General features: G+C 59.6%; 1 protein-coding gene across 1 annotated transcript; it reads left to right on the top strand.

Moving 5' to 3' along the window:
* Positions 1 to 458: 458 nt before the first annotated feature.
* Positions 459 to 12,730, top strand: LOC309452376 (protein arginine N-methyltransferase 1-like). The gene is given in 11 exon segments (XM_082077009.1): positions 459 to 508; positions 785 to 883; positions 3,189 to 3,344; positions 4,248 to 4,311; positions 5,521 to 5,663; positions 7,698 to 7,785; positions 7,894 to 8,009; positions 9,688 to 9,838; positions 11,579 to 11,631; positions 11,634 to 11,702; positions 12,509 to 12,730. Coding segments are annotated over 11 exon segments (1,050 nt in total). The 5' UTR covers positions 459 to 481; the 3' UTR covers positions 12,593 to 12,730.
* Positions 12,731 to 13,027: the final 297 nt, after the last annotated feature.

The raw sequence follows: 13,027 nt of genomic DNA, 5'->3' as shown, positions 1-13,027 counted from the left end.
TCCAGGGTCCCCCCCCCATTTCCAGGGTGTTCCCCCCACTTTGGGGTCCCCCCCATTGTGAGGTCTCCCCCATTTCTGGGATGTCCCCCCCATTTCCAGGTTGTCCCCCCCAACTTTGGGGTCCCCCCCACTTTGGGGTGTCCTCCATTTCCAGGTTGCCCCCCCCCCCCATTCTGGGGTCCCCCCACTTTGGGGTGTCCTCCAATTTAAGGTCCCCCCATTATGAGGTTCCCCCCCATTCTGGGGTGTCCCCCCCATTTCCAGGGTGTCCCCCCCATTCTGGGGTCCCCCCACTTTGGGGTGTCCCCCATTTTGAGGTCCCCCCCATTTTGGGGTCCCCCCCCATTTCGGGGTCCCCCCCCATTTCCAGGGTGCCCCCCCCATTTCCAGGGTGTCCCCCCCACTTCGGGGCCCCCCCATTTTTGGGGTGACCGTGTCCGTGTCTCTCCCGCAGACCCTTGTAGCCTCCCTGGCTACCGGGATGAGGCTCCAGCCGCCGCTAGAAACTGTAAATATCCACAAACCCCCCCAAAAAAAACCCCAGGACCCCCCAAAACCCCCACCCCCCCAAAAAAAAAAAAACCAGCACCCCAAAACCCCCATAAATCCCCCCAAAAAAACCCCCCAAACCCCCACGCAGCAGCACCAGGATTGAAGCATTGGGGAGGGGGGGGGGTGTTGATCCCAATGGATTTTCGGGGGGAATCCCCAAGATTTTGGGGGCGGGGGGGGTGGCCCCCACATGGTGACCCCCCCGTTTTTGTACGTGTCCCCCCCCCCCTAGGTTTCGTGCCCCCCCGGCGAGAGCAGCAAACCCTCGGCCGAGGAGATGACGTCCAAGGACTATTATTTCGATTCTTACGCCCATTTCGGCATCCACGAGGTAACGGGGACCCCCCCGCACCCCAAAAAACCCCCCCACGTCCCCTTGACCCCCCCACATCCCTTTGCCCCCCCCGAAATCCCCTTGACCCCCCCAAAATTTTTCTGCGTGCGCCAAAATACAGTAAATACGGTAATTCCTTGGGGGGCTCTTTATCCTTCCAGAAGGGGAGGGGGGAGCACATTTTGGGGGGGCTGTGGGGCTGGGACACCCCAAACTTCTTGCCCCCCCTCCCCCCCCCCCATTTTCTTGCCCCCCCCCAAATTTATTTGCCCCCCCAAATTCTTTGTGCCTGCCCCAAGATATAGTAAATACGGTAATTCTTTGGGGGGCTCTTTATCCTTCCAGAAGGGGAGGGGGGAGCACATTTTGGGGGGGCTGTGGGGCTGAGACACCCCAAACTTTCTTGCGCCCCCCCCCATTTTCTTGGCCCCCCCAAATTTATTTGCTCCCCCCAAACTTTTGTGTCTGCCCCAAAATACAGTAAATACAGTAATTCTTTGGGGGGCCCTTTATCCTCCCAGGAGGGGGAAGAGCAGGATTAGGGGGGGTTTGGGGGTTCAATGGGGATTTGGGGGGGTCCTGGGGGGTATTTTGGGGTTCAGCCCTCCCCCCCCAAACCCCCCATGTCCCCCCCTTAGACCCCAAAGCACAAAGTGATCCTGGGGCCCCCCATAGAGACTCATGGGGACTATGGAGCAATTTGGGGGGTTCAGGGTGCATTTTGGGGTTCAGGGCAGGTTTGGGGGTTCAGTGGGTATTTGGGGGGGGTATTTTGGGGTTCAGGGTCCCCCCAAACTCCCCAGGAGATGCTGAAGCCCAAAGTGACCCTGGGTCCCCCATAGAGACTCATGGGGACTCTGGAGCAATTTGGGGGGTTCAGGGTGCATTTTGGGGTTCAGGGCGGGTTTGGGGGTTCAGTGGGTATTTGGGGGGGGTATTTTGGGGTTCAGGGTCCCCCCAAACTCCCCAGGAGATGCTGAAGCCCAAAGTGACCCTGGGGCCCCCATAGAGACTCATGGGGACTCTGGAGCAATTTGGGGGGTTCGGGGGGGGGTTTGGGGGTTCGGGGCGGGTTTGGGGTTTCGGGGGGGGGCTGGGCGGGGGGGCAGGGGGGTATTTTGGGGTTCAGGGCCCCCCCAAACTCCCCAGGAGATGCTGAAGCCCAAAGTGACCCTGGGGACCCCATAGAGACTCATGGGGACTCTGGAGCAATTTGAGGGGTTCAGGGCGGGTTTGGGGGTTCAGGGTGGGTTTGGGGGGGTCCCGGGGGGGTATTTTGGGGTTCAGGACCCCCCCAAACTCCCCAGGAGATGCTGAAGCCCAAAGTGACCCCGGGGACCCCATAGAGACTCATGGGGACTATGGAGCAATTTGGGGGGTTCAGGGTGCATTTTGGGGTTCAGGGCGGGTTTGGGGGTTCAGTGGGTATTTGGGGGGGGTATTTTGGGGTTCAGGGCCCCCCCAAACCCCCCAGGAGATGCTGAAGCCCAAAGTGACCCTGGGGCCCCCATAGAGACTCATGGGGACTCTGGAGCAATTTGGGGGGTTCAGGGGGGGTTTGGGGGTTCAGGGTGGGTTTGGGGGGGTCCCGGGGTGGTATTTTGGGGTTCAGGACCCCCCCAAACTCCCCAGGAGATGCTGAAGCCCAAAGTGACCCTGGGGACCCCATAGAGACTCATGGGGACTCTGGAGCAATTTGGGGGGTTCAGGGTGCATTTTGGGGTTCAGGGCGGGTTTGGGGGTTCAGTGGGTATTTGGGGGGGGTATTTGGGGGTTCAGGGTCCCCCCAAACCCCCCAGGAGATGGTGAAGCCCAAAGTGACCCTGGGTCCCCCATAGAGACTCATGGGGACTCTGGAGCAATTTGGGGGGTTCGGGGCGGGTTTGGGGGTTCAGGGTGGGTTTGGGGGGGTCCCGGGGGGGTATTTTGGGGTTCAGGGCCCCCCCAAACTCCCCAGGAGATGCTGAAGCCCAAAGTGATCCTGGGTCCCCCATAGAGACTCATGGGGACTATGGAGCAATTTGGGGGGTTCAGGGCAGCTTTGGGGTTCAGGGCGGGTTTGGGGGTTCAGTGGGTATTTGGGGGGGGGTGTTTTGGGGTTCAGGGCCCCCCCAAACTCCCCAGGAGATGCTGAAGCCCAAAGTGACCCTGGGGACCCCATAGAGACTCATGGGGACTCTGGAGCAATTTGAGGGGTTCAGGGGGGGTTTGGGGGTTCGGGGCGGGTTTGGGGTTTTGGGGGGGGGTTTGGGGGGGTCCCGGGGGGGTATTTTGGGGTTCAGCCCCCCCGTTTTGCCCGCAGGAGATGCTGAAGGACGAGGTTCGCACCCTCACCTACCGCAACTCCATGTTCCACAACCGGCACCTGTTCAAGGACAAGGTGGTGCTGGACGTGGGCAGCGGCACCGGCATCCTCTGCATGTTCGCCGCCAAAGCCGGCGCCAAACGCGTCATCGGGGTCAGTTTCGGGGTCCCCCACGGAGTTCGGGGTCCCCCGGGGGTCCCTTGGAGTTTTCGTGGGGTTTGGGGTTTTTTTGGGGGTCATTTTGGGGGGTTTTGTGGCCATTGGGGGCACCAGCATCCTCTGAATGTTCACAGCTCAGGCTGGTGCTTGATGGCTCATTGGGGTCAGTTTTGGGGTCCCCCATGGAAATTGGGGTCCCTTGAGGTCCCCATGAGGTTCCTGGCAGGGGTTGGGGTCATTTTGGGGTTTTTTGGGTCATTTGGGGGGGGTTGGGGTCATTTTGGGGGATTTGGGGCCATTTGGGGGCACCAGCATCCTCTGCATGTTCACAGCTCAAGCTGGTGCTTGATGGCTCATTGGGGTCGGTTTTGGGGTCCCCCGAATAATTTGGGGTCCCCCACGGAGTTTGGGGTCCCCCGGGGGTCCCTTGGAGTTTTCGTGGGGTTTGGAGTTTTTTTGGGGTCATTTTGGGGGGTTTTGGGGCCATTTGGGGACCTCTAAATGTTGGCAGCTCCAGCTGGTGCTTGATGGTTCATTGGGGTCAGTTTTGGGGTCCCCAGTGGAACTTGGGGTCCCCATAAGGTCCCCAAGGGGGTTTTGGGGTCCCTTGGGGTTCCCTTGAGGTCCCCATGGGGTTCCTGAGGAGTTTTGGGGTCACTTGGGGGGGTTTTGGGTCATTTTGGGGGGCACCAGCATCCTCTGAGTGTTCACAGCTCGAGCTGGTGCTTGATGGCTCATTGGGGTCAGTTTTGGGGTCCCCAGAACAATTTGGGGGTCCCCCATGGAAATTGGGGTCCCCTGGGGTTCCCTTGAGGTCCCCGTGATGTTCCTGGGGGGGGGTTGGGGTCATTTTGGGGGGTTGGTTTTGGCTCATTTTGGGGTCCCGTTTCCCCCCAGATCGAGTGCTCCAGTATCTCCGATTACGCCGTCAAGATCGTCAAAGCCAATAAACTGGATCACGGTGAGACCCCAATTAACCCCAATCCCCTTAATTACCCCCCACATCCCTCCCCCCAACCCCCTTATAACCCCCCAGACCCCCCCCCAGCCACGTAATTAGCGTTAATTAGCGCTAATCACCCCCAAAGTGCTGTCGCCCATCAATGGGAACCCGGAGCTCCCACTGCAGCATTGTCCCCCAATTCCCCCATTTCCCCCCTTAATTACCCCTAATTACCCCTCAATCCCCCTAATTACCCCCCACATCCCTCCCCCCAACCCCCTAACAACCCCCCATCCCCCTAATTAGCGTTAATTAGCGCTAATCACCCCCAAAGTGCTGTCGCCCATCAATGGGAACCCAGAGCTCCCACTGCAGCATTGTCCCCCAATTCCCCCCCATTTCCCCCCTTAATTACCCCTAATTACCCCCAATCCACCTAATTACCCCCCACATCCCTCCCCCCAACCCCCAATAACCCCCATCCCCCTAATTAGCGTTAATTACCACTAATCACCCCCGAAGTCCTATTGCCCATCAATGGGAACCCAGAGCTCCCACTGCAGCATTGTCCCCCAATTCCCCCCCATTTCCCCCCTTAATTACCCCTAATTACCCCTCAATCCCCCTAATTACCCCCCACATCCCTCCCCCCAACCCCCTAACAACCCCCCATCCCCCTAATTAGCGTTAATTAGTGCTAATCACCCCCAAAGTGCTGTCGCCCATCAACGGGAACCCAGAGCTCCCACTGCAGCATTGTCCCCCAATTCCCCCATTTCCCCCCTTAATTACCCCTAATTACCCCCAATCCACCTAATTACCCCCCACATCCCTCCCCCCAACCCCCAATATCCCCCCATCCCCCTAATTAGCGTTAATTAGCACTAATCAGCCCCAAAGTGCTGTCGCCCATCAATGGGAACCCAGAGCTCCCACTGTAGCATTGTCCCCCAATTCCCCCATTTCCCCCCTTAATTACCCCTAATTGCCCCCAGATCCCTAATTACCCCCCACATCCCTCCCCCCAACCCCCTATTAACCCCCCATCGCCCTAATTAGCGTTAATTAGTGCTAATCACCCCCAAAGTGCTGTCGCCCATCAATGGGAACCCGGAGCTCCCACTGCAGCATTGTCCCCCAATTCCCCCCCATTTCCCCCCATAATTCCCCCCAAACTCCACCCCCGGCCCCCTAATTACCGCTAATTAGCGCTAATTGCCCCCGCAGTGGTGTCGATCATCAAGGGGAAGGTGGAGGAGGTGGAGCTGCCGGTGGACAAGGTCGACATCATCATCAGCGAGTGGATGGGCTACTGCCTGTTCTACGAGTCCATGCTCAACACCGTCATCTACGCGCGCGACAAGTGGCTGGTGAGGGGGGACACCCAAAAACCCCCCCGGGGACACCCCCAGACCCCCCCGGGTCCCCCTGACCCCCCATGAAACACGGGAGCCCCAAAAACCCCCAAACCCCCCCAAAATCCACCCAGAATCCACCCAGTCCCCCATTCAACCCCATTGACTGCACTACGAGTCCATGCTCAACACCGTCATCTACGCGCGCGACAAGTGGCTGGTGAGGGGGGACACCCCAAAAAACCCCCCCGGGGACACCCCCAGACCCCCCCGGATCCCCCTGACCCCCCCATGAAACACGGGAGCCCCAAAAACCCCCCAAACCCCCCCAAAATCCACCCAGAATCCACCCAGTCCCCCCATTCAACCCCATTGACTGTACTACAAGTCCATGCTCAATAGTGTCATTTATATCAGAGATAAGTGGTTGGTAATGGGGGGGACACCCCAAAACCCCCGCCCGGGGACACCCCCAGAGCCCCCCGGGTCCCCCTGACCCCCCCATGAAAGGAGCCCCAAAAACCCCCCAAACCCCCCCAAAATCCCCCCAGAATCCACCCAGTCCCCCCATTCAACCCCATTGATGGTAGTACGAGTCGATGCTCAATAGCGTCATTTATATCAGAGATAAGTGGTTGGTAATGGGGGGGACACCCCAAAACCCCCCCCGGGGACACCCCCAGACCCCCCCGGGTCCCACTGACCCCCCCATGAAACATGGGAGCCCCAAAAACCCCCCAAACCCCCCCAAAATCCCCCCAGAATCCACCCAGTCCCCCCATTCAACCCCATTGACTGTACTACAAGTCCATGCTCAATAGTGTCATTTATATCAGAGATAAGTGGTTGGTAATGGGGGGGACACCCCAAAACCCCCCCCGGGGACACCCCCAGACCCCCCCGGGTCCCACTGACCCCCCCATGAAACACGGGAGCCCCAAAAACCCCCCAAACCCCCCAAAATCCCCCCAGAATCCACCCAGTCCCCCCATTCAACCCCATTGACTGCACTACGAGTCCATGCTCAACACCGTCATCTACGCGCGCGACAAGTGGCTGGTGAGGGGGGACACCCCAAAAAACCCCCCCCGGGGACACCCCCAGACCCCCCCGGATCCCCCTGACCCCCCCATGAAACACGGGAGCCCCAAAAACCCCCCAAACCCCCCCAAAATCCACCCAGAATCCACCCAGTCCCCCCATTCAACCCCATTGTCTGTTGTTCCCGAACTCCTGGGTCCCTTTCTGGGGGAGTCCCCGAACTCCTGGGTCCTTTTTTGTGGGTCCCAGAACTCCTGGGTCCCTTGTCCCGCACTCCTGGGTCCCCTGAACCCCTGGGTCCCTCGTCCCTGAACCCCTGGGTCCCTTGTCCCAAACTCCTGGGTCCCCCGAACTCCTGGGTCCCTCGTCCCCGAACCCCTGGGTCCCCCGAACTCCTGGGTCCTTTGTCCCGAACTCCTGGGTCCCTTGTCCTGCACTCCTGGGTCCCCCGAACTCCTGGGTCCCCTGAACTCCTGGGTCCCTCGTCCCCGCACTCCTGGGTCCCCCGAACCCCTGGGTCCCTGTCTGTGGTTCCCGGAACTCCTGGGTCCCTTTTTAGGGAGTCCCCGAACTCCTGGATCTCCCGCACTCCTGGGTCCCTCGTCCCCGCACTCCTGGGTCCCCCGAACTCCTGGGTCCCTTGTCCCGCACTCCTGGGTCCCCCGAACTCCTGGGTCCCCCGCACTCCTGGGTCCCTCGTCCCCGCACTCCTGGGTCCCTTGTCCCGAACTCCTGGGTCCCTTGTCCCGAACTCCTGGGTCCCTTGTCCCACACTCCTGGGTCCCCCGAACTCCTGGGTCCCTTGTCCCGCACTCCTGGGTCCCCCGAACTCCTGGGTCCCCCGCACTCCTGGGTCCCTTGTCCCGCACTCCTGGGTCCCTTGTCCCACACTCCTGGGTCCCCCGAACTCCTGGGTCCCCCGCACTCCTGGGTCCCTTGTCCCGCACTCCTGGGTCCCTTGTCCCACACTCCTGGGTCCCCCGAACTCCTGGGTCCCTGTGTCCGCAGACGCCCGACGGGCTGATCTTCCCCGACCGCGCCACCCTGTACGTCACGGCCATCGAGGACCGGCAGTACAAGGACTACAAGATCCACTGTGAGCCGCGCTTTGGGGCCAAAAACCCCCGCTTTGGGTCTGTCCGCTCACCCCCCCCCCAGCCGGGTGTTAAAATGCCCGTTTTTGGGTTTTTTCCCCCAAAACAAGGGTGGGAAAACGTTTACGGCTTCGACATGTCGTGCATCAAGGACGTGGCCATCAAGGAGCCGCTGGTGGACGTGGTGGACCCCAAGCAGCTCGTTACCAACGCCTGTTTAATTAAGGTGATTAATTAGCCCAGCATTAAGTAGCGGGGGGTCACCTGGACCCCCCCCGGGTCATTTTTGGGGTCAAAAATGGGGTTTTGGGGGGGTTTCTGGTTCCCTAAATTAACACCCAGGGGTGAGTTTGAGGGGTCACGTGACCCCGTGGGAAATCAGGGAGGTCACGTGACACACACACACACACACACACCCCCCGGGTGATTGTTGGGGGTCACGTGACACACCCCAGCACCCCCCCGGCTCATTTTTGGGGGGTCACGGGGTTGGATTTGCCATTTTTGGGGCCAAAAATGGGGTTTTTGGGGGAGGTTTCTGGTTCCCTAAATTAACACCCAGGGGTGAGTTTGACGGGTCATGTGACCCGGTGGGAAATTGGGGGGTCACATGACCCCCCCCATGATAATTGGGGAAGGTCATGTGACCCCCTCTTCCCCCCGGGCTCAACGGGGTTGGATTTGATGTTTTTGGGGCCAAAAATGTGGATTTTGGGGACTCTGTGGTAACGCAAATTACACCCAATGGGGGGGTCATGTGACTTGTGGGAGGGGTCACGTGACACTGTGAGAAATTAGGGGGTCACATGACCCCACTGCAGGTGATTGTTGGGGTCATGTGACCCCCCCCCCCTCAATTTTGGGGGATCACAGGGTTGGATTTGACATTTTTGGCCCCAAAAATGGGGGTTTTGTGTTTTGGGGTGAATTTGGGGGGTTTTGGGTCATTTTTGGCGCTGATTTTGGGGTCATTTCCCAATAAATTGGTCACTTACTCAGTGAAGATTCAGGAGCCGAGTTTGGGTGGATTCAGGTGGATTTTGGGGTCACTTTGGACGTTTTTAAGGCCGTTTTTTGCGTCTCCATCTCAGGCTGAGTTTTGGGTCCAATTTTGCCATTTTTGGTCATTTTTTGGCGCTGATTTTGGGTCGTTTCCTCAGGAATTGATCATGAAGTTCGTGAAGGTTCAGGAGCCGAGTTTGGGTGCATTTGGGTGCATTTTGGGCTGATTTTTGGGCTGTATTTGTGTGATTTTCGCGCCTCCATCTCCGGCCGTATTTCGGGTCTAATTTCACCATTTTTGGTCATTTTTTGACGCGGTTTTCCCCAATTTCCCCGTTTTTTCCCCCAGGAGCTCAACATCTTCTCAGTGAAGGTGCAGGAGCCCAGTTTGGGTGGATTTGGGTCCATTTTGGGGTCACTTTTAGGACATTTTTAAGGCCGTTTTTCGCGTCTCCATCTCAGGCTGAGTTTTGGGTCCAATTTTGCCATTTTTGGTCATTTTTGGCACTAATTTTGGGGTCATTTCCCAATAAATTGGCCACTTACTCAACGAAGGTTCAGGAGCCGAGTTTGGGTGCATTTGGGTCCATTTTGGGGCTTGTTTTTGGGTATATTTGTATGATTTTCACATCTCCATCTCCGGCCGTATTTTGGGTCCAATTTTGCCATTTTTGGTCATTTTTTGGCGCTGATTTTGGGGTCATTTCCCAATAATTGGCCACTTACTCAACGAAGGTTCAGGAGGCGAGTTTGGGTGCATTTGGGTGCATTTTGGGCTGATTTTTGGGCTGTATTTGCGTTACTTTCGCGCCTCCGTCTCCGGCCGTATTTCGGGTCTAATTTCGCCGTTTTTGGTGGTTTTTTGACGCGGTTTTCACCGATCTCCCCGTTTCTGCCCCCAGGAGGTCGACATCTACTCGGTGAAGGTGGAGGAGCTGACGTTCACCGCCCCGTTCTGCCTGCAGGTCAAGCGCAACGACTACGTCCACGCGCTCGTCGCCTATTTCAACATCGAGTTCACGCGCTGCCACAAGAGAACCGGCTTCTCCACCAGTAGGCGGGGCCTAAGGGGGCGGGGCCTAGAGGGGGTGGAGCCTGGAGGGGGCGGGGCCAGCCACAGAGGGGGCGGAGCCAACACTGAGCCCCAGTCAGGTTCCCTATGGGCACAAGAGAACCGGCTTCTCCACCAGTAGGCGGGGCCTAAGGGGGCGGGGCCTAGAGGGGGTGGAGCCTGGAGGGGGCGGGGCCAGCCACAGAGGGGGCGGAGCCAACACAGCTCCAGTCAGGTTCCCTATGGGCATAAGAGAAGAGGCTTCTCCACCAGTAGGTGGGGGTGGGGGGGTGGGGGCGGGGCCTAGAGGGGGTGGAGCCTGGAGGGGGCGGGGCCAGCCACAGAGGGGGCGGAGCCAACACTGAGCCCCAGTCAGGTTCCCTATGGGCACAAGAGAACCGGCTACTCCACCAGTAGGCGGGGCCTAAGGGGGCGGGGCCTAGAGGGGGTGGAGCCTGGAGGGGGCGGGGCCAGCCACAGAGGGGGCGGAGCCAACACAGCTCCAGTCAGGTTCCCTATGGGCATAAGAGAAGAGGCTTCTCCACCAGTAGGTGGGGGTGGGGGCGGGGCCTAGAGGGGGTGGAGCCTGGAGGGGGCGGGGCCAGCACTGAGCCCCAATCAGGTTCCCTATGGCCACAAAAGAACCGGCTTCTCCACCAGTAGGCAGGGCCTGGGGGGCGGGGCCTGGAGGGGGTGGAGCCTGGAGGGGGCGGAGTCACCCACAGAGGGGGCGGAGCCAACGCTGAAGCCCCACTCAGGTTCCCTATGGCCACAAGAGAAGCGGCTTCTCCACCAGTAGGCGGAGCCTAGAGGGAAGGGGCCTAAAGGGGGTGGAGTCACACACAGAGGGGGCGGAGCCAACGCTGAGGCCCAATGGTGGTCCCCATGGTGTCCCCATGTCTCCGATGGTGTCCCCATGGTGTCCCCATGGTGTCCCCATTGATGTCCCCATGTCTCTGATGATGTCCCCATGGTGTCCCCATGATGTCCCCATGTCCCCATTGATGTCCCCATGTCTCTGATGATGTCCCCATGGTGTCCCCATGGTGTCCCCATGTCCCCATTGATGTCCCCATGTCTCTGATGATGTCCCCATGGTGTCCCCATGATGTCCCCATGTCCCCATTGATGTCCCCATGTCTCTGATGATGTCCCCATGGTGTCCCCATGATGTCCCCATGTCCCCATTGATGTCCCCATGTCTCTGATGATGTCCCCATGGTGTCCCCATGATGTCCCCATGTCCCCATTGATGTCCCCACGTCTCTGATGATGTCCCCATGGTGTCCCCATGATGTCCCCATGTCCCCATTGATGTCCCCGTGTCTCTGATGATGTCCCCATGGTGTCCCCATGTCCCCATTGATGTCCCCATGTCTCTGATGATGTCCCCATGGTGTCCCCATGATGTCCCCATGTCCCCATTGATGTCCCCATGTCTCTGATGATGTCCCCATGGTGTCCCCATGATGTCCCCATGTCCCCATTGATGTCCCCATGTCTCTGATGATGTCCCCATGGTGTCCCCATGATGTCCCCATGTCCCCATTGATGTCCCCATGTCTCTGATGATGTCCCCATGGTGTCCCCATGATGTCCCCATGTCCCCATTGATGTCCCCATGTCTCTGATGATGTCCCCATGGTGTCCCCATGATGTCCCCATGTCCCCATTGATGTCCCCATGTCTCTGATGATGTCCCCATGGTGTCCCCTGTCCCCATTGATGTCCCCTGTCCCCAGGCCCCGAGTCCCCGTACACGCACTGGAAGCAGACGGTGTTCTACATGGAGGAGTGTACCTGACGGTGAAGAGCGGCGAGGAGATCTTCGGCACCATCACCATGAAACCCAACGCCAAGAACAACGTACGGGACCCGGGGGGGACCCTGGGGACACGGGGGGGACATCGGGGTGACCTCGGGGACGGGGGCTGGGGCGTGGGGACGTGGGGACGCTTGGTGTTCTGGTGGGGGCACCATGGAGCTCAAGGGCAAGAACTTGGGGCTGGAGACCTTGGGGACATTGGGGTGACCTGGGGACACAGGGGGGACATTGGGGTGACCTTGGGGACATGGGGGGACATTGGGGACACAGGGGGTACACAGGGGACATGGGGACACTCGGTGTTCTGGTGGGGTCACCATGGAGTTCAAGGTCAAGAACTTGGGGCTGGAGACCTTGGGGTGACCTGGGGACACAGGGGGGACATTGGGGTGACCTGGGGACACAGGGGGGACATTGGGGTGACCTTGGGGACATTGGGGACACAGGGGGTACACAGGGGACATGGGGACACTCGGTGTTCTGGTGGGGTCACCATGGAGCTCAAGGTCAAGAACTTGGGTCTGGAGACCCTGGGGACATTGGGGTGACCTGGGGACACAGGGGGGACATTGGGGTGACCTTGGGGACATGGAGGGACCTTGGGGACATTGGGGTGACCTTGGGGACATGGGGGGACATTGGGGTGACCTTGGGGACATTGGGGTGACCTGGGGACACTTGGGGACATTGTGGGGGGACCGGGGGGGCGGGGGTTGGGTTCAGGTTGTTTCTTGTGGGGGGTTGGGGTCCCCCCCCTCTATCATTGACACCCCCCCCCCCCCGTGACCCTTGGGTGACCCCATGACCCCGCGGTGACCCCACGGTGACCCCGTTTGCCCCCCCCCAGCGCGACCTGGACTTCACCATTGACCTGGATTTCAAGGGGCAGCTCAGCGAACTCTCCTGCTCCACCGACTACCGCATGCGCTGACCCCCCAAAACGGGGGGACACCCCCAAACCGGGGGGGGGACACCCCCAAACCGCCCCCCCCCCACATCACGGGACCCCCCCCTACCCAACGGTGCCACTTACGGGGGGGTCACATTGTCCCTGTGTCACCAATAGGGGGACAAACAACACCCCCCCCCCCCCCCCATTCACTGTAATATGGGGGACACCCCAAAAATGGGGGACACCCCAAAAATTGGGGGACCCCCAAGTGACCCCCCCCTCCCAATACCAGGGACACCCCCCCGTTATTATTATGATTTGGGGCCATTGTCCCCATGTCACCCCCATTGTTATTGGGGTCCCCAATGGGTGTCCCCCCATAAGTAGGGGGGGGACCCCAAAAATGGGGGGGACCCCAAGTGACCCCCCCCCTCAATACCAGGGACACCCCCCCCATGGTTGGGGTGACGTTGG

This window comes from Streptopelia decaocto (assembly GCF_964273445.1).
Source record: "Streptopelia decaocto genome assembly, contig: HAP1_SCAFFOLD_2352, whole genome shotgun sequence".
NCBI lineage: Eukaryota > Metazoa > Chordata > Aves > Columbiformes > Columbidae > Streptopelia > Streptopelia decaocto.
The sequence above is the reverse complement of the archived record's forward strand: the minus strand, read 5'-3'. Positions and strand labels throughout refer to the sequence as shown.